The sequence below is a fragment of the Odontesthes bonariensis genome, chromosome 16 (genome assembly GCF_027942865.1).
Source record: "Odontesthes bonariensis isolate fOdoBon6 chromosome 16, fOdoBon6.hap1, whole genome shotgun sequence".
In the NCBI taxonomy this organism is placed as follows: domain Eukaryota; kingdom Metazoa; phylum Chordata; class Actinopteri; order Atheriniformes; family Atherinopsidae; genus Odontesthes; species Odontesthes bonariensis.
Genome location: NC_134521.1, coordinates 32,671,069 through 32,693,094, shown reverse-complemented (window position 1 = coordinate 32,693,094; position 22,026 = coordinate 32,671,069). Strand labels below are relative to the sequence as shown.

The 22,026-nt window shown below is 42.6% G+C and overlaps 2 protein-coding genes across 2 annotated transcripts; one reads left to right on the top strand and one right to left on the bottom strand.

The window, feature by feature from the left end:
* Nucleotides 1–1,702: 1,702 nt before the first annotated feature.
* Nucleotides 1,703–2,647, bottom strand: LOC142401967 (olfactory receptor 8G17-like). The gene has a single exon (XM_075487417.1). The coding sequence runs from the start codon at nt 2,645–2,647 to the stop codon at nt 1,703–1,705; it is 945 nt and encodes a 314-aa protein (XP_075343532.1).
* Nucleotides 2,648–5,814: 3,167 nt separating this feature from the next.
* LOC142401378 (uncharacterized) lies at nt 5,815–21,906 on the top strand (the record flags this gene model as incomplete). The annotated part of the gene is given in 7 exon segments (XM_075486777.1): nt 5,815–5,904; nt 5,906–5,987; nt 5,990–6,274; nt 21,626–21,682; nt 21,685–21,765; nt 21,768–21,850; nt 21,853–21,906. Coding segments are annotated over 7 exon segments (732 nt in total), but the record flags the coding sequence as incomplete, so codon positions are not given.
* Nucleotides 21,907–22,026: the final 120 nt, after the last annotated feature.

The window sequence follows — 22,026 nt, the reverse complement described above, 5'->3', positions numbered from 1 at the left end:
AGCACTTTGCTACACCTTAAGATTGTCTGTGAAGGGCTGTAGAAATAAAGTACATTTACATTTATTTGCCTTCTTTTCACATCTCCAACTACCGTCTGTTGTGGTGAGCTCGGCCTTCTTTCACCTTGGTAATATGATTAAAATCAGGAACATCCTGTCTCAGAGTGATGCAGGAAAACTGCTGTAATTCTTTATTATTGGGGGATTGTGTTGAATAGAAGTTTTGGTGCCATCTGTTGGCAACTTTGAAAGAATTGGACTAATTATGATTGTATTTCATAGACTTGGCACTACATAAATAAAACTGGGTGAGATTTAATTGATGGTTGCTTACAGTTTCCCTTGTTTTATGCTGTAAATGGACTCCTGCTTCCTTCTGTGTTGGGGGGTTCTGTCCCCCCATCTGTCTTTGTAATGTTTACTGTTAGAGCTCAAACATTTAAATAATATTGTCCAGCAGCCTTTTTATGACCCATAGTTTTGTTTTATTAATTCCAAAGATATAGCATCCACCACTTTAGGAAATTATCTAAAGCAACACAAATGTTCAGGATCCTGTGACAGCAACGATGGTGGGTTTTAAACTGATCAAACTTTCATCTTTTTACAGTTTTAAACTGATCAAACTTTCATCTTTTTACAGTTTTAAACCGATCAAACTTTCATCTTTTTACAGTTTTAAACTGATCAAACTTTCATCTTTATTCCATGTCCAAACTCTGAAATTTATCTGCATGAAACTGAACCTTCAGCTGAGTAAATTAATCAATTATCTCTGAAGCACCAAGACAGCTGTGGCTGTTTAACATCTGCATTTTCACTAAATCTTCATCTAACACATGTTTATCATTAGCAATATGCTGTATTCTATGACATCATGGCTTATTTATCATACTTTATGATACTTCCGGTCCTGTGTTATTTCACAGATATGCAGAAAAATGTGATTTGAGATGATTTTCCACCAGGACGAGGCGCCATCTGCTGGATCAGCGGCTTCCCTGTCGTCCCAGTTTGATGATGAAGCAGCATCATAATCATCTGCTGTGTGATCCACTTTTCATCAAGCATTGGCCTAAATAACAACAACATCTGTACAAGTTTGACCAAAGATCAGAAAATGTCATTAAAAGTTGTGTTTCCATCAGGAAACTGATTTAAACCACTTTTAAACTCCTGTTATGTTCTTAATGTCTGAATTTATAATTCCATCATTAACTGATCCAAAGAGGATCGGCGAGCAGCTCTGCTTTTTCCGTTAAATCAAGATGTTTTTGGACAAATAAAGAACTTTGAGACATCATGTTGTTCTGTAGGAAAATACAACCGACTTTATTTTCATTTTTGCTGATATATTGGAAATCATTTCCGATTTACAACTTTAATTAACATTACTGTGGCAAACACCACATGGATCTCATAAATATGAAGATGTACATTTAGTTTATTTCAGATTTTTGACGTTCTTTTTTTTGTATTTTGAAATATACTCACCAGTTCTTAGTTTAAGGGCAGAAAAAACAATGTTTGTCATAGTGTTAAAATGACTAATTACTGAGATAGATCAAAGTTAGGAAGATTAAAGCACCTGCGTGGTAAATACGGGATGAAATAATGAATATAAATCGTTTTTATACATTCATGAACTGACAGATTATAAGAAAACATTTAGCATAAATCAAACCAGTTCATGACTTCTGCATCATTTCGAGGACAAAACCTTTCTGGACCGGAACATCTTCAACATGAATTTCTGTATCTCTTTGGACTGAACCCCGTAAATGATGGGGTTGAGGCTGCCCGGGATGATATGGAACAAAATGGCAGACATTTTTCTCTCGTTAGAGTACTGAGGGAAGCGATGAAGTGCTATCACGAGCATTCCACAGAAAAGCATGACCATATACATAACCAGGTGAGTGCTGCAGGTCTTCAGGGCTTTGCTGTTCAGAGACTTGTTCTTACTGGTCAGACAGACGACTGTAATCTTGGTGTAGGTGAGAACGACGCTGCCTATGGAGGCTGTGAACAGAACCACAGTGAAGGTGAGACCGTAGATGTTATTAATGAAAACGCTCTCACAGGACAGTTTAAACAACGAGGCGTTGTCACAGTATGGGTTGGTGATCAGAGTCCTGCATCGGTTGAGCCGGATGGTTAGACCCAGCAGAATCCCGACCAAAACGAAGGCCACTCCCCAGGCAGAAACCGTCAGCTTCATCACCATTTTGTTGGTCATGATGGCAGCGTAACGCAGAGGATTACAGATGGCAACATATCTGTCAAAGGCCATGATCATGAGCACCGTGTGGGACGTGGTGCCGAACATGTGAGTGGTGAAAGCCTGAACCACACACTCATAGTAAGCGATCAGCAGCTTAGAAGGAGGCTTCAGGATGTCTGAAAGCAGACGAGGCAACAGGATAGAGTTCCCGATGACGTCATTAACCGGCAGGTTGCAGAACAGGAGATACATGGGCTGGTGGAGGCTTTTGTCAATGAAAATAAGGACGACGATGCCGACGTTAGCTATCATAATAAACAGGTAGGAGAAGAGAAAAAAGAAGAAGACGGGGTACATGGAAGCCTGTTTGACCTTTAACCCCTCCAACTGGAGGGTGAAGCTGTTGAAGGTGTAGTTCTCCATCAACCTGAAACAATAGATATCAAACATGGGGACTTCTTTGCAAAAATAAACAGATTATCAGCAACTAATGTTCTAACATTTGGTAGTTTGGATAAAGCTTGTGTGGAAAAACACAGGACTTTACATCATGTTTAGGCATACATTGAAAAAAATAAATCAGAGATTACCTGTTATTTCTCATCTATTTTTTTTTTTCAGTTAACAAATACCCACCAGCTGACTGTCTGGCAGGAGTACCAAGCTCCATCTTCTTTTTATAAAGACATCTATTCATCTGAGAATGCATGATGTAACGCCAAGCTGGTGGCCATAGTGACTGTCACCAGACAACACAACTAAACGTTTGGCTCTATTCATTGATCAACCTTAGAAAGGTTGTTTACTGAATCATTCATTCAAACTTGCAACATAAAGACTGTATAAATGGCTCTGAGCATTTGCTGAAAATGCTCATAATACGCATGAAATTGTTTAGATAAAAGATCAAATCCTATCATCAGCATAGCTGTTCTTTAATTTATGTTCACAGGTGTGCTCTCGGGTTTCACTGTTAATTTAATCATTCAAGGTCACTCTTTGGAACATTTGTTTCAAACATTTGAACTCAAGGGGAGATTACATCTATCCTACATTTATCTTTGCAGCCGTCTGTTGTGGCAGCAGCATCCAAGCTAGTAATTAAAGAAACCGCTTAAGAAGTCTTGCTCAGTAAATCTTTTTTTTTTTTTATATGATTTTTTGGGCTTTTATGCCTTTAATGGACAGGACAGTTGAAGAGAGACAGGAAGCAGAGAGAGGGGGAATGACATGCAGCAAAGAGCCGTGAGGGACTTGAACCGGACTGTAGCCTCTATACATGGGGTGCCTGCACAACCAACTATGCCACCGACCACCCCTTTGCTCAGTAAATCTAACTGCTCTGGAAACCCTGGAGCTTATTGTGGAAAAAAAGAATGTTGCACAAGCTTCTCGATAAATTGGACAACACTGCACACCTTCCACACAACATATTGATTAAAGAACAGAGTGTTCGAGGTCACTTTACATCAACTGCAATAAGAACCAATAACTCTCTTTGCAAGGAGAGGGGTGTCCTCCTTTGAGAGGTCGTAGAAGTTTCGTACTGAGAACTATATCCATTTTGTAAGACCTGAAACACCCGGTGAATCCAGGTAACAACACTGATGATGTGTCCAAGGTTGTGCATCAGAAGATGTTTCTGTAACTGAAGTACTTTGGTGGTACCAGTGACAAACAGGAACAGACTGGGTGATGATGACACAATGCACAGAAGTCTCTTCTGGTAAGACGAGGGAGGAGACAGTCCCAGAGGCAAACCACAGTGCCCAGAGCCACCTAGTATCACCAACACCAGCTGTCAGAAGCTCGGCTGCCACCCTAAGCCCCTCCCAAAAGACAGCATCTCCTGACAACCCGCAGAGGCAGCAAGCTGCAGCCGCAAGAACCAACTGCGCCCCTGCAGCCCAACCAAGGATCCAAGTGACAAGACGCCCCAATCCTCCAAAAGAGCTAAGTGGAAGCAGTTTGATGTGGATGTAGACCAGATCCTGCAAGGGACAGCCAAGGGGGATGTGGACCATCATCGGAAAACGATGACGATGAGCGGGGGAAGTTGAGAGAACTGGCCTCGTGGACCTGAGAGCGATTCTGAGGAAACAACTCTTGACCCTGCACAGGGCAGAGTCCCATAGGAGGCGGAGAGAGAGAGAACAAGGAAGAGGGCAGCATTTCTGGCCAATCCTTTCAAGCTAACCAAGCAACTCCTTGGTCAAAAGAGGACGGGCTCCCTCACCTGCACCAATGATGCCATTAACAACCACCTCAAGGCTTTGGAAGGCCCTGAAGGTGATCTGGAAGAGAGGGAAGATTTCTCATTCATGGAGGTATGCTGAGGGAGTGTACATCCCGATAGAAGAGAAATCCGAGAACATCAACCAGTTTCGGATCATCTCCCTGCTCAGCGCAAAAAGAGCAAAATCTTCTTCAGCATCGTGGCCAAGCGACTCTCCAGCTTCCTGTTGAGCAATAAGTACATCGACACTTCTGTGCAGAAGGGAGGCATACCAGGTATCTCAGGGTGCCTGGAACACACAGGCATGGTCACACAGCTCATCAGGGAGGCAAGAGAAAGCAGAAGAGGCCTGGCTGTACTCTGGCTAGATCTCACCAACGCTTTCGGCTGAATACCCCACAAGCTATTGGAGGTTGCACTGGAGAAACACCACCTACCCCAGATGGTGACAGACCTCATCCTGGACTATTACAGCAGTTTCAACTTGAGAGTTTCCTCTACCCAGTCAACATCCTACTGGCACCGGCTGGAAGTGGGAATAATCACTGGTTGCACCATCTCAGTGACCCTCTCGCTGGCAATGAACATGCTGGTTAAGGCAGTTGAACCAGAATGCCGAGGCCCACTCAGCAAGTCTGGAGTGAGGCAACCTCCCATCAGAGCCTTCATGGACGACCTCACGGTGACAACAACAGCTGTACCAGGAGCAAGGTGGATCATCCAGGGGTTGAAGAGACTCACGGCCTGGGCACTTATGAGCTTCAAACCTGCTAAGTCCAGGTCCTTGGTTCTAAAGAAGGGGAAAGTCACAGACAAATTCTGCTTCAAGCTGGGAGAGCATCAAATCCCGTCAGTCATCGAGAAACCAGTGAAGAGCCTAGGGAAGGTCTTCAACTGCAGCCTCAATGACAGATTCCATCAAGGCAACCAGTGCTGACCGAGAGGGCTGGCTGAAGACGATGGACAAGTCTGGGCTCCCTGGTAGATTCAAGGCTTGGGTATACCAGCATAGAATCCTCCCAAGACTCCTCTGGCCTCTGCTAATCTACAAGATCCCAATAACTGTGGTGGAAGGCTTTGAGCAAAAGGTGAGCAGCTATCTACGGAGATGGCTGGGACGGCCATGCAGCCTAAGTAACATCGGCCTGTATGGGAACACAAACAAGCTCAGGCTCCCTTTCAGCTCGGTCAGAGAGGAGTTCACCGTGGGACAGGCACCGGAACACCTGCAGTGCTTGGGATCCAGAGACGCAAAAGGGGCAGGGATTGTTGTGAGGACAGGGAGGAAGTGGAGGGCAGTTGAGGCACTCCAACAAGCTGAAACTTGGCTGAAGCACAGTGTCACTTAGAGTGAAATCTGGAGGTGAAACCCCCGGAGGATGAAGTTCTTGATTCAGGGGGTCTATGATGTTCTCCTCAGTCCATCCAACCTGTGCACTTGGGAAAAAAAAGAAACACCTGCATGCCCTCTGTGTCCCCGAATAGGGACACTAGAACATATCTTGAGCAGCTGCTCCAAGGCACTGGGCGGTATCGATGGAGGCACGACCAGGTCCTGAAATCCAATGTGGAGGCATACAGCAAGGGGATCGAGGACAGCCGATACTACCAAGCGACAGCCAAGGCCATTCACTTCGTAAATGAAGGACAAAAGCCAGAGAGAGCACCGAAGAACTGCTCTGTTGTTTTGCTCTCCACGGCATGAGACTGGGCGATGACAGTTGACCTGGAAAGGCAGCTGAAAATTCCACCAAATATCACCCAGTCCAGTATGAGACCCGATATCATCTTGGTCTCGGAGGCCACAAGACAACTGATCTTAATAATAATAATAAGGGGAGGCTTCCGGTGCCATGGCGAGATAGGCAGCAAGGGTGAAGAGCTCTGACCTCACTCGAAAATAACTTTTAATTTCACTGTTCATTGTCCAACAAAACTTAGTTTCATAAACGGAGAAAAGAGTGTATATACCATAGTTACAAACATATAATGAGCAGGTCCTCAAAACCAAAACAAAATCCTGCTCCACCAACTACACGGAATACGATTGCCAGCAAGCTAGCTTCAATGGCGTCTCCTTCTAACCGTTTCTCCCAAGAAGAAGGAATATCAATGTCTCAACTGGTGCAAGAACTGTCTAAACAACGTGCCAGCATAAAAGAGGACATCTCCAGTCTAATCCAGGAATCTGTCGGACCTTTGCATGCCTCTGTTGACGCTTTGCGAGGGACGGTGGATGGTTTTCAAATGCGCCTGACCGCAGCAGAAACTTTAGCAGGTGATAATTTCGAGAAAGTCAACGCAGCGGAGCTAGCCATCGATTCGCTGCGCAAGCAAAATGCTGCCCTTCTCGATCGCATTGAAGACCTAGAAAACCGTTCGCGTAGGTCCAACTTGAGAATCGTAGGTGTACCAGAGGGCAGTGAAAGTGATGGAGAGACTGTGACGTTTATGTCCAAAATGTTGTTGGAGCTCACAGGAGACAAAGTATTCGACTCAGCCCCAGTCTTGGACAGAGCGCATCGAGTAGGGAATACGCCAGCAACAACTGGGCAAAATCCACGCACATTTCTGATATGCTTTCACCGCTTTCAAGATAAGGAACGTCTCCTCCGCTTTGCCAGACAGAACACCTTGCAATACAAGGATGCCACCGTTCGGATTTACCCCGACTACAGCAACAATTTATCTCAGAGGAGGGCGGAATTCAACAGCATCAAACATGCACTCTACCTGAAGGGGATAAAGTTCCGACTGCGGTTTCCAGCCACGCTGCGCGTCTTCTTCAAAGGAGAAACCCTGGACTTTGACACACCAGAGAAGGCAACGGCATTCTACGACCGCCGGGTGATGGCGCCAGGTATCTTAGAATAACAGTGGCGGTCTCTGAATTGTAGCCTACTGCTGGGACTCAGTACACTGTGTTTGAACTTTGACTTAAACTTGACATACTTGCCAGACAGTGAACTGAGTTCATTATCACATCTAGGTTTACCTATTGTTGTGGAGAAAATAGGATGTCGCTACTTCCCTGCGGGGTGGCTTCATCACGGGACCCTTCCAGTCTCTCCTGTATGCGGGATCCCGTCCAACATCTCCAGGCCTTGTTCTCCTCAGTGTCAGAAATCTTAACCTCTTCCTTTTGTTAATCCTTTCCCTCGGACTCGACTCCGAATGTGTCTTTAGACCGAACCTCAGTGCAGTGATTCAAATGGTACCATGTGTTGCTACCTTCCATTTGAACTGCTGTTGACGTTGCTCGCACCATTGTGTACGGTCCTTTCCGTCTTGGCTCAAGCCACTTCCTTCGGAACACTTTGATGTGCACCTGGTCACCTGGCACCACTGGCCTCTCAACCAGCTGTTCGAGACCTGAGTCTCTGGTCTCCTCCTGTAGATAGATTGTTCTGTGGATTGCAGTTAATTGCTTCATGTAAGCTGTCCACTCTGTTTGCACCTGCTCAAGTGGGGGCCCTTTAAAGGGACCTCTCGACTGAGGTGCCGGCATGGGTCGACCCGTTAGCATTTTATGCGGTGTTAGTGCGTGACTCTATGAGTCTGCATACGAAAGCTCATTAGTGCAAGCGGCAAAGCATCTAGTTTAGTTTAGTTGAAGCACAGATTCAATTCAATTTCACTTTCCAGGTTCCATTGATCCTCTCAACCATCCCTTGACTCTGTGGATGATAAACGGCCCCACAGCGCTGCTTGATTCGCAGCTGCTGCAGAATGCCTCTTGCACTTTTCTAAACAAACACTTAACCATTATTTGAACTAATCTCTGATGGAATGATAAACAGATGGATCAATTCTCTTACCAAAAAAATTTTTTACGACTATTTATTAGTGTTGCACCGATACCGATACCAGTATCGGGCGGGGCCCTGATCGGCACTAAAATGGTGGTATCGGTATCGGCGAGTACCAACAAATAGGGCGCCGATACCATTTCCGATACTTGTATGACACTTGAACGTCTCACGACACTCGCTACACTGTGTTGTGATCACTGTGCAGCTATCGCTATTGGCCTGCTCCAGACCAATGAGAGCGGGCCAATAGCCGCTCTTAACCAATGCCGGGGCAGCTTTTTCTATGTGTGAGGAGCAAGATGTCTGGCGACACGGCACTCTGTCAGCTGGGGAGGGTGCCGTTGGCAGTCATCTAGAGCTGCCGGCGACGAAGTCAGCTAGCCAGGGGGAGTTTGCAGCGCGAGTGTGAGGAGGGGAGGCTGGGTGCTTCCTGTAGTCAAAACAGGGTCCACGATAGAGAGTGCTGGACCGGCATCACTCCCTGTGCGGTCCTGACAGCGCACTACCAGCCGACAGCCAGTTACCGTCTTCGCCGTCCAGCAAAGCCCCGGGGAGTTGGACGGCGGCACAAGCTCAGACCCCGGGGGAGGGTCTCGCCAAGTGGGCGAGTTAAGTATTCCTCTCCTTTTAACTTCGTGTTTTAGTGTTTATGTATAGGTCGGCCTATTGTTATGTGGTATTGATTGGTGGGGTTGCGTGGGGAGGAGTGACGGGTCTGTGGTTAAACGGGCGCCATATGCTGCAGGTTAGCCGCGTGTTTTGTGGTGTGTTGACTCTGTGTGCTGTGTTTGAAGCTTGCCTTAAAGCTAGTGAAGCTAGCCTGACTTGTAGTGGGTTTTCATTCCGTGTGCTGTGTTTAAAGCGTGTCTTAAAGCTAGTGAAGCTAGCCTGACTTGTAATGGGTTTTCATTCCGTGTGCTGTGTTTAAAGCGTGCCTTAAAGCTAGTGAAGCTAGCCTGACTTGTAATGGGTTTTCATTCCGTGTACTGTGTTTAAAGCGTGTCTTAAAGCTAGTGAAGCTAGCCTGAATTGTAGTGGGTTTTCATTCCGTGTGCTGTGTTTAAAGCGTGCCTTAAAGCTAGTGAAGCTAGCCTGACTTGTAGTGGGTTTTCATTCCGTGTGCTGTGTTTAAAGCGTGTCTTAAAGCTAGTGAAGCTAGCCTGACTTGTAATGGGTTTTCATTCCGTGTGCTGTGTTTAAAGCGTGCCTTAAAGCTAGTGAAGCTAGCCTGACTTGTAGTGGGTTTTCATTCAGTGTGCTGTGTTAAGGGTTAGTCTGTCGTGTGTGTCGCGACCAAGGAAGCCTGCGTTCCCAATCCTTCTCTCTCTCCATTAGATCGGAGCCCCCCACCCCATGTGTTTTATGAACTTGTAAACTAATAAAGATTTAACATTTTACATCTAAGTAGTATGCAGCTCTTCATATATATATATATATATATATATATATATAAAAAAAAAAATTATATATATATATATATATATATATATATATATATATTAATTTTTATTTTTTTCAAACAGAGTGGTATCGGTATGGTATCGGTATCGGCCGATACTGCACAGCCAGGTATCGGTATCGGTATCGGGGCCAAAAAATGGTATCGGTGCAACACTACTATTTATCCAATATGTATGACCAATATCTTTGTGGTGGCGTGACCTCTGGCTCCATTGGTGCCAAAACAGCAAGCTGGCACTTTGATGCTACTTTCGCTGCTTCATCAGCCGCTTTATTACCTTTACCGACCACTTCGTTACCTTTACGATTATATGACACTTTATCACTGCCAATTTTCAATTTTCATGACTGCAATCAGCTCCTTCATTTGGACCTCCTGTCGCACTGGACTTCCGTCTGACCTCCTGAACCCTCTCTGCTTCAAAACTGCTTCAGACAAATAGCAAATATCATGAGCATATGCAGAATCTGTGTACACATTCGTAACCTTACCTTTCACCAGTCAACATGCTTCCGTTAATGCCTTCAGTTCAGCCAACTGTGCCGAACATGGCTGTTCACCCTTCTCAGCTCTCACCCGCACAAAGTTTTCCACCTTCCTGTTTCACAACTGCAAAACCTGCATGATCACCCAAATGATCTCAACACATGATCCATACACAACATAAGTCACGTCAGCCTGCACAAGTGAAGTTGCTTCTAAGACAGGTCTCAGTTTAATGTATCTCACAGCCTCTGACACACGCTCATGTGGTTCTCCTTCGAACTCACGTGGAATGACATCCGCAGATCCCGATGTAGTACACTTCTGTATTCTCACCTCTGGATGTGTCAAAAGATAAACCACCTGCAAACATCCTGCCTGAGTCACAACATACCTACTCTGATTTATTAGTTCTGAAATCTTATGGTGTCTATTGGAGACATATAAGAAAAATGGCTTCTCATAGACTAATGTTGCCCGTTTTGGATGACTTTTGCTAATTTTGTTTCAAACTTTCAAAGGCTAACTTAGCCTCGGTTGTCCTCTCCAGTTGCGCTTTCAACCTTTGATCTTTGGATTTTTCATGATTCCTTCCCGAGGAAGCACATTCTATTGCATAATCCTCCCAAAAGAAGATCATACTTGTTTTATTTTAATTTTATTCATTAATACATTTATTTATTTTGGATACGGCGCTTTACTTACTCCCTCCAAGTGGGATGGAGAGATATCAGTAATTTCCTATGGGATAAATAGATACTCTAACTTAGGCTATCAATGCTAAAATTTAAATTCGAAACTTGGTTTTGTTTAGATTTTACAAATATTGTAATAGTGGCACATTTTAAATTTTAAATTTAGAAATTTTGTTTTGTTTTGTAATAGTGACATATTTAAATTTAAGTTTTAGAAACTTAGTAATAGTGACACATTTAACTTAAAAACTTTGTTTTGTTTTGTAATGATGACACACCTGAGGGCGGTTTTTAAACCCTTTTGAGTACGTCTGATGTAAGTGTACTTCTTACCTCTATATGTCAATGTAAACCAATACTGGGATTCCTCTGTCCGAGGAACGCCATGGACCTGCCGGGTCACTTGCTCCGCCCCGCAGGGACTGGCCACGGTCCTGCCGAACACTCGGGTTTCTCGGTGCTCTCGGACAGCTGTAAACAAAGTGTCCCCTCTCGCCACAGGCCCAACATGCTCCCGAGGACCTTCGTCCTCCAGGTGCACCTCTTTTTGACCTTTGACAGGGTCGACGATGGACTCGCCCCTGTGATGGCCGTTCAGCGGCCCCCGCTGTCATGGCCTCATTTCGTACTTCTTGCTTCGCTTGCAGTTCTTCTAACTGCAACCGTGCAAGTTCCCTTTGCATATCCTCCTCCTGCTCCTTCCGTTTCAGTTCTTTTCTGTATTTGTTTACTGCATGCACCACGTGGTCTCGGAATTGCCCATGTGACATTGAATTCAACCCCACCACATCCTCCAGCCTCCCCTGAACTGGGGCAGGCAGAGCCTCTTTGATGGAAACTCTGAACACAGAGTTGAGCACTGGGTTTTGTTCAATGTCTTGTTCCAGTTCTTGTTTCCATTTCTTCAATTGTTGTGCAATGTACACAACCGGACTCTCTGTTTCTGACAGTGGCTCCCCCTTTAATGCTTCGAGGTCCACTCTTACAGGAAACTCAGCTCGTAACGCTCTCCAGAGTGCAGCTCGATATGCATTAAAGTCAGTTCCATCAGCTCGGTGGCTTAACATCCAGTCATTCTCACTGTGTCTCAAAATGCCCTCCATGGTAGAAGTTCCAAAACACAGTGCCCACACTGCCTTAATGTGTCCCACAGACAACAGTTTATGCACAGTCTCTTGTTCAAAAGCTCTTATCCATCCACTTGCACCTGTGTGAATGTCCGGCAATCGAGCAACCAGCCCCCCTAGGTCGAGCGTCTGCCACGGCACATACTGTCCCTGCGTCATTTCTATCGAACTCGGTGCTGACGCTGTTGGACTCTTATGTTCTTCAGAAGATGCCTTTTGAACTGGAGGTGCCAGTTCTGGTGATTTTTGGTATTGTGGGAGCTGTCCCCTTGCTTGATCTGAATTACAGACGGCGTCTGGCTCAGGAGCTCCATGACTGCTTGATGTAGCTATTTGTGGTTCTGGACGTTCATGAGATATTTTATGATTTTTTTATTTCAGAATCTCCTTGTATGTTTACTGCTCCTGGTAGTGTTGGATATAGCTCTGCATTTTCAAAGAAATGTAAAACTTTTAATTCAAGCTCTCTTTTTTCCTGTCTCTTTTTGCTTTTATCCTTTGTTCCATAATCTTACAGGTAGTTACATTGAAAGTGCCACCTTTTGGCCAGGGTGAGAAATTATTTTTGTTTTTGTTTGTTTTTCCCATTTTTGAGATATCTTTTTAATATCTTTGGAATGTTCAGGATGTTTGGCGCTGATGGTTATTGTTGGTGTTACATCCATTGTTTCACCTAGTTAGTTCCCTTCTTTTGACTTTTTCTTTTTATTTACTTATTTATTGTCCCTAATTTTCCTATTATTATTATTATTCTTATTCCCCCTTTTTTTTTTTTTTTTTTTTTAAACAACTCTTGAAAGTCAATTTAAATTAAACTAACTCTAATCAATGCTAATTTAATGCTCGGCTAAATTTAGCTTAGATGCTGCTAATTATTGGATTGGATATTGTCAATGCTAATGTTCAGGTTGGCCTATGTTAGCTTTGAAAGCTTATGCTCTAGGTTGGTTTTTTAAACTTAAATTAAACCAATGTTAATTCAATGTTAGGCTAATTTAGCTTTTTGACTTCTAGTTTGGAGTTAGGTTACTATTATTGCTAATGTTGATGTTTGCTAACCAATGCCAATTGCTGTTAGCTTCCTAGCTGTTGCTAATAAATGCTAACCTATTGCTAATTAAGATTTAAACCAATATTTGCCTTATTGCTATTGCTAATCAATGCTAATTGTGTTTCTGATCAATGCTAATTATGGCTAACGAAATGCTAACAATGCTAACCATGCTAACTATTGCTAATCAATGCTACTTATTGCTAATCAATACTAGCTTTCTTGTTGACCGATGCTAATTGAATGCTAATTATGCTATTCAATGCTAATTATCGCTAATCAATGTTAGTGATTGCTAATCAATGCTAATTATTGCTAATCAATACTAACTTTCTTGTTACCCAATGCTAATCACTGCTAAACAATGCTAGTTATTGCTAATCAGTACTAGCTGAATTACTAATGCTACCCAATGTTAATTTATTGCTAATCGAAAGCTCAGTTAATGCTTACTCTGTTTGAAGTGACTTAGGCTCAAGGCGTTGCCCCCCCCTTTTGCTCACATCCGGATGCTTCCGAACCAATCCATACACACTGTCTCTCTACCAATCCAGATGATACAATGCACGTCACAGCTACGTCAATTCTGACCAATGACATGAAAATATTTTTTGACCAACGAAATCTTAACACACCTCTTAATCTACCTCCAATGAAACACGTCTGGGACACGTAACTTCTAACCAATAAAATATGAACACACCTCTAAGCCCGCCTCCAATGAACCACATGAATTCTAACCAATCAAATATGAACACACCATTACGTCTACTTCCTAGGCTGTTATTAACTCCTCCCAAACATAACAATTGAACCACACCCCAACTCAAAATGGCGTTTGTCACACTTTTGTAACAAGTTAAGAAAGAGGAAGAAATACAATCTGTCCAGCAGTGGACAGGGAGAAATACCAATTGCCCTATTCTTCACCTCAAAATGACGTTTGTTAAGAAAGAGAAAGAAATACAATTTAACACGCTGTGGACAAGGAAAATACAGACCAAAAGATACAGAAACAATGCATAAGCGAAAACTTTCTTTATCAGGAATGTCAACATTCACGTACAATGACGTGATGAATCAATGGCCTAAGGACAGAAACTCTCCCTTAGGAATTGCGAAACCAACATTTACTCGACTGATAACAACTCTGCAATTAGCACATTACCTAAGGAAAACTAATAATTATTACAGTTCAACCATAAAGTGCCCTGGAAAACAACAAGGAAAGAAAATGTGATCACACACGAACATTTGAAGCAGCAGAAAAATGTCAAGGACAAGCGGCGTGCCTCCACACCAGCAGCGTGCCCGCGCAGCACTCTCTGTCCCCCTGAAAGCCAAACACCTTCACTCGCCTGTTGAAAATAGAACTTTAGAAACTTAACACCAATCACAGCAGTATTCAATAATTCAATAATAACAAGATGCACTCAACCAAAATACACAATCTTAAATAAATCAAAACTATAACACTGAAGCAAATTATAACCATGAAGCAAATTATAACCATGAAGCAAATCTGAGTGTCTCTGCACTCACTTAATTTTTATTTGGCCTAAGATTATAAGTAAGACGTTGTGTTAACTCTATGTGTTAACCCAAAATGACTAAAATACTCAAAAGTCAAGGGATGAGATGAGTTACTTGATTCATCCTACAAAATAACTTTTTCTTCTTTTTAGATTCACATAAAACAGCAGGATTTCACACACATTGACAGACAAACGAAGACCGGTCCCACTCACACCAAGTCAGTCGATCAAAGTTTTGTGTCAGTCACCGTTCGAATCTTCACAGTTTTAAATGATCAATTTCTTTCATTTAGACTTTTAATTTTCAGGAGATGTTGGCGTCGGCAATATATAGAATACAAAATGTGTTTTCTCTACAAGTCTTGTGATATGGTTTCTTGACCAATGCAACAAACGCTGACGTGTACTTTATCAACTTCGCTGTGACCTCTTTAATATAATCTCCTGTGGCCAATTTCATAAACGAATTTGAATTTTCTTCTAAATGTCTTTATACTGAGGTCTCGGATAACTCCAAAGAGTTCTAAGCAGATATAAAATGATATAAACACATATATTTAAAATGTGCCCCTTCTAGAACTGGATTTTTTCATTTCAGAGTTTTTTGAAAGTCTTATTGATCCACCCGTCAAACTTTTATGTTCGCAAGTCAATCAATTATCAGTATTCGTCTACTCCTTGACTAGTGAAAATGATTTTCACATATGTTTAATGAGTCTAGTGTACCCCGTACTCCCGTCAGTATTCCTACCCCCAATGCATTGAAGGATGGCTGATAGTTGCAAGAGGTACCATTGCTCAACAACCTGCCCGCTTCTTTAAAGCTTATTCATTAATCCAGTTTGAATTCACCCGATTCACAACTTGCCGGAGCCGGCGACTAGCCCTTCTTAATTACCACAAAAAAAAATACAACAACACAAGCAAGACCAGCTGCTCACAGCTGTCTGCTTTACAACTCACATAAGCAGCTGTTCACCCAATTTTATCTTAATTCAAACATTTGGCTCCCCTTGGCCCACAATTTCAAACAATTTCAACAGCCCCCCTGCGCAGAGGTAAACAATGAAATGCTTACCGAAGCAGAATCCGTACTCTCTCCTGTGTTCTTTTAAATTTGGGGAAGCCGGACAAAAGCGGTCAGCCGTGCTCCACTAACAGAAATCAGCTGCGTATTGGTAGGAAAAACATCCAACCTGCTGGCTTGTTACAGCTGATGTCGGTTGTCGGGGCACAAGGACACGCTCCGCCGGGATCCAGATGCAAAATCTCACGAATTCGGGGTCACCATTATGTTGTGGAGAAAATAGGAGACGAATCACGCGTCGGTCAGCCGTCCATTGGGGAGTTTATTGAACAAACTGTCACAGCAAATATGCATACAGAATGTACAAAATGTCCGACGAGCTCATCTTGTGACACCCTTTTATACCGTTTTATCATAACAAGTGTACGTGGCCCTCTCTGGAGGCGCCTAGCTTTCGCAGTTTATCATAAACACGCTCATTCTAACTATCAACAATATTCATATGAACCAGTCAACAAGGCACACGATGTAACTCTGACATGTCAAGAGAATGTCATGACATTATTCTCCCACACTATTAGACTTGTTATGGGTTTCTTAGAGCCATAATTTACTGTTACAACGGCGCGTGTGCCATACTAGCGACTACTTTGTTACATAATGACTCGTACCGGCTTGTGACAACACGCCTATAGCCTGACCGGATTGTTTGCAACCGGTGTTTTTTTTTTTTTTTCCCACTTTTTTTTTTTTTTTCTTTCTTCTCTTTTCACATTTCTTTTTGTCAGGATATTGGTGAAATGTATGTGACTACTGTTAACCATGGACACTATATCTCCACTCCAATACGTTTCAATGACAGCTAAAGGGTCATTGTTCTCTTCACGGAACGATTTAGAATGTATCGGAAGTCTCGTGTATTATTAGGAGGGAGCCTGCAGTCTGTCTCTGTTCAGAGGACAGACATAGGTAATGTATGTTGTTTGTTTAGGATAGGGAGGGTGCTTTTAGGGAGCTGGGGATTTTTTTGTTTTACTGGAAGGGGGTTACACACTGCCAATGTATTTTTTTTCTCATGTGACTCTGAAGGCAAGAAATCACTTCATTCCGTTATGAGCACGTCTCGTCAATACTCAATTCTTTTGTTTGTTTTATCTGGATAGGTCTGATGGTAACGCACATAATGTCGGGTTCGTGGGCTCGTCACCAGTACGATTTTCAAGCTGGAACGTTAAGGGGCTCAATGGGCCAATTAAAAGGGCACGTGTTTTTTCCCATCTAAAAAAGCTAAAGGTGGACATCGTTTTTTTACAAGAGACTCACCTCACAACTGCAGATCAGATAAGGCTCAAGAAGAATTGGGTTGGGCAAAGCTTTCACTCCAGCTACAATACTAAATCTCGAGGGGTATCAATATTAATCCATTAAAAAATCGTATTCACTCCATCCAAAATAATCTCTGATCCTCAAGGCCGATTTATAATAGTATCAGGCTCTCTCTTTAACACTCCTACTATACTTGTAAATGTGTACGCCCCTAATTGGGATGACAGCAACTTTATCTCTAAACTTATATCTCTCATACCAGATTTGGACACACATAGGCTAATCCTAGCTGGCGATCTTAACACTGTAATCGATCCTACTATGGACCGTTCATGTCCCAAAACTCTTACTCGATCTAAAATGTCCCAAGTTCTTTCTGATTTCATATGTAAGATTGGTTGTGTGGACCCATGGAGGTTTTTGTACCCACTGAAAAAGGAATTTTCCTTTTATTCTCACGTGCATCATACATACAGTAGAATAGACAATTTTTTTATTGACAAGACACTTCTTCCTGCAGTTGAAAAAGCAGAGTATATGGCCATTGTTGAGTCAGACCATGCACCGGTAATCCTTGATCTTGCATTTTCACAAAATCTTGCACTGCATAATACCTGGAGATTGAATACTGCCCTACTGGCTGATAATAATTTTTGTAAACGCATCTCAGGGGCAATAGATGAATTCCTATCATTCAACAGATCAGATTCAATTTCCCCATCCATTCTGTGGGAAACACTAAAGGTAGTTATAAGAGGTGAGATCATTTCATTCTCCACATCACGTAATAAAGAAAAGAAGCAGAGGGAGCAAGAACTAATTTCAGCAATTAAAAAAATAGACCACCAATATGCTGCATCCCCAACACCTGAATTAAACAAAATTAAAATTGAACTGAAAAGCCAGTATGACTTGTTATCATTGGAAAGAACTGAAAAACACCTGCTATGGTCCAAAGGACATTACTACGAGCATGGTGATAAGGCTGGCCGTCTTTTGGCCTATCAATTAAAATGTAGAGCCGCCTCTCGGGTGATCCCACAAATTCGTAAATCTTCACAAGTTTTATCTGTAGACCCAAAGGAAATAAATGCCACCTTTAAAGAATATTACTCAGACTTGTATACATCCACATTCCCACAAGACACCTCAACTATGAATAAGTTCTTAGATAATCTAGACTTCCCCTCTCTAGAAGATGCTTCTAGATATGATTTAGACAGACCTTTACAACTGCAGGAAATAATTGATGCCGTTATGAACATGCAAAGCAGTAAAACTCCAGGGCCTGATGGCTATCCTGTCGAATTTTATAAAAAATTTAGCAAACAACTTGTTCCAATTCTATTAGAAATGTTTAATTATTCTTTGAAACAAAATCATCTTCCACAGAGTCTTATTGAAGCCTCCATTTCACTCATTCTAAAACCAGGTAAGGATCCACTTGAGTGTGGTTCCTATCGACCCATTTCTCTTTTAAATACAGATGTTAAGATATTAGCTAAGCTCCTTGCCCTAAGATTAGACAAAGTCATATCTCCAATTATCTCAATAGACCAAACTGGTTTTATGAGGAACCGACACTCTTTCGTAAATATCAGGAAGCTGCTTAATGTTGTCCACTCCCCAGCGTCCAGGGAGTTGCCAGAGGTGGTCGTCTCCCTGGACGCAGAGAAAGCCTTTGATAGGACAGAAATGCCTTACTTATTTGCAGTATTAGAAAGGTTTGGCTTTGGTACTACATTTATCTCTTGGATCCGCCTGTTATATACCTCCCCCAAAGCGTTGGTGATGACTAATAGAGTGGCTTCTCAATTCTTTCCTTTGTCAAGAGGCACACGACAAGGTTGTCCGCTAAGCCCTCTGTTGTTTGCGCTAGCCATAGAACCCTTGTCCATCAAGCTAAGATCTTCTACTAATATACGTGGCATCCATAGGTTGGGAATTGAGCACAAGTTATCTCTTTATGCTGATGACCTGTTGTTGTACATTTCAGATCCAGTCAGATGTGTTCCTTCTATTTTGAATACTTTAAAAGAGTTTGGAGTGTTCTCTGGGTACAAATTAAACCTAAGCAAAAGTGAATGTTTTCCTATAAACAATTTGGCACTTCAACTTTCAGACAGTGAACTTCCTTTCCGCATGTCAAAATCAGGCTTTAGATACCTTGGTATAAATATCACCCGTTCCTTCTCAGAACTATACAACAAAAACATCAAACCTCTTGTCAATAATTTAGAATCTGATATAAAAAGATGGTCTGCACTCCAGTTGTCACTTGCAGGTAGAGTGAACTGCATAAAAATGAATGTGCTGCCTAGATTCTTATATTTGTTTCAGTGTCTCCTGATTTTCCTTCCGAAAACATTTTTTCAATCATTGAACAGGGTACTCTCTTCATTTTTGTGGGACAGTAAAAACCCCAGAATTCGCAGGGAACTTTTAGAAAGACCCAAAGATCTAGGTGGGCTAGCACTTCCAAACCTGAAATATTTTTATTGGGCATGTAACATACAAAAGGTCATATGCTGGTTCCAGACCCCAACCACAGACTTGTGCCAAGTCGAGGCAAATTCTTGTCTATCCACCTCACTCTCTGCTTTGATAACACCTAAACTACCACTACCACCCTCACAGTTCACATCCATTCCTGTAGTAATCTCAACTCTCAAAATATGGGCACAGTTTAGAAAGCATTTTAAATTTACAGAGTTCTCCTTGTATAGCCCAATCTGTAAAAATCACCTCTTCCCAGCAGCTCTACTAGACCATACATTCAGTGAATGGCAAAGAAAAGGTTTGTCTAAATGTGGTGATTTCTACATAGATGGTGTTTTTGGTAGCCTTGCTGAAATTATTGACAAATTTCAACTGCAACGTTCAGATCATTTCAGATACCTCCAAGTTAGATATTTCATTCGGACGCTTAGCCCAACTTTCCCCCACTTGCCTGTGGATTCAGGGCTGGAGAAAGTTCTGAAGGTTAATATGCAACACAAAGGTCAAATCTCATCCATCTATCATTTAATTGCTTCTCTTCAGGGTGCAACACTAGATAAACTTCGAAATGACTGGGTAGAAGAACTGGGGACAGAAATTTCAGATACTGTTTGGGAATATGCTCAAAATAAAGTCAATGGCACTTCCTCTTGTGCACGTCTGAACTTAATACAGTTTAAAGTTTTGCACAGGGCATATTACACCAAATTCAAATTATCCAAAATATATCCAGACATTGAAGATAGGTGTGAGCGCTGTAATTCGCCTGCAGCTGGCATGACCCACACATTTTGGTCCTGTCCTAAGCTAATAGACTTTTGGTCAGGTGTTTGTGAAACATTGAATGATGTGTTTGGTACTAATATACAGCCCACTGCAGAACTTGCCATTTTTGGAGTGGTGGACCCTGAGGTCTCAATGACGACCACTCAGGAAAATGCTTTCGCTTTCGGCTCCCTGTTGGCTCGAAGAAGGCTGGTTCTAAAGTGGAAATCCCCTGACCCACCAAAGGCATCCACTTGGCTCAGTGATTTAATGCTCTTTCTAAAATTGGAAAAAATTAAGTATTTCACCAGGGGGTCAGTAAAAACATTTCATAAACTGTGGGATCCACTGATTTCATACTTTGAAACACTAACCACTCTCCCCTAAGATCACTATGGCCCGGCATACATGCATTTTTTAAATTTGCATGTACACATGTACATATTCGTCTGAATAGATGTTAATATATGCACTGTACGTATGTGTGCATGGGTGTATGTATAATATGCTCAGACATACTAATCAGAAACGAGACGTGCTATGTTTTGTTTTGTTTTGTGTTCTTTATTTTTATGTATTTTTATGTATGCATTATTTTTCTTTCATTTTATACTAAGGCAGTGTGTGTGGGTGGGTAGGGTGGGCTTGGGTGGGACTGTGTGTTCTTTGTTTGAAGAAAATAACAAAAAAGAAGGATATATCACAATGTACACCCTGTATTACGAAACTTTCCTTCAATAAAAATGTAATATAAAAAAAAATAATAATAATAATAATAATAATAATAATATATTTTATTTATAAAGCACTTTACATCAACATAATGACCTCAGAGTGCTACATTTTAAAACTAGCATTTAAAAAACAAAACAAAACAAATAAACAAACAGAAAAATAATTTTAAGATTTTTCAGGTAAACTAAAGGCTTTTCTAAAAAGGTGAGTTTTCAGGCCTTTTTTAAAAAGGGGGTGCAGTGTCATGGAGGCACTGGTGGGACAGAAGGGAAATCTTGAATTCGATCCTGTACTGGACAGGAAGCCAATGGAGGGATTTGAGGATGGGTGTGATGTGGTGGTACTTCCGCACCCCCATCAGGATCCTGGCAGCACAGTTCTGGATATACTGCAGCTGCTGGATGTTCTTGCTGGGGATCCCGATGAGGAGTGCGTTGCAGTAGTCCAGCCTGGAGGAGACAAAGGCGTGGACAAGTTTTTCGGGAATCAGGGAGAGTGAGTATGGGGCGGAGTTTGGCAATGTTTCTGTGGTGGAAGAAGGAGATTTGCAGAGTTGTTTGATGTGGGCCTCAAAGGTCAGGTGAGGGTCCATCCTAACACCGAGATTAGTGACTGAGGGTGAAAGGTGGATGTCGTGGCTGGAGAAGGTAATCTTGCTAGAGCTAACGGTGCCCTGGGAGGAAAGGATGGAGGCTCAAGAGAGAAAGGGGGAAAATATCAAGAGCTTGTGGAGGAATGTCGGAGGAACAGGTGAAGGACCAGGTGTATCCCAGTGGAAGTGGGCTGTCGAGTGCCAGCCACTCTCTGAGCAAGGCCTACAGCACACTGGGTGGTACAGGGGCCAACCGAAGAAGAGCCATAAGTAACAACGTGGAGGCAGCAAAAAAAGCATCCAGATGACTCTGGTTGGAGAGCAGTGGGGGCAGTAGAATGCTACTTGGAAACAGGCCGGGGTCTGATCAGCCTCGGTCGGGTCGCCTGGAGGAGGGTGTCTGTTGTAAGACCCGAACCACCCGGTGAATCCAGGAAACAACACCGATGATGTGTCG

Coding starts and splice junctions, on each gene's coding strand:
- LOC142401967 (XM_075487417.1), bottom strand. CDS start 2,647: ATGGAGAACTACACCTTCAACAGCTTCACCCTCCAGTTGGAGGGGTTA.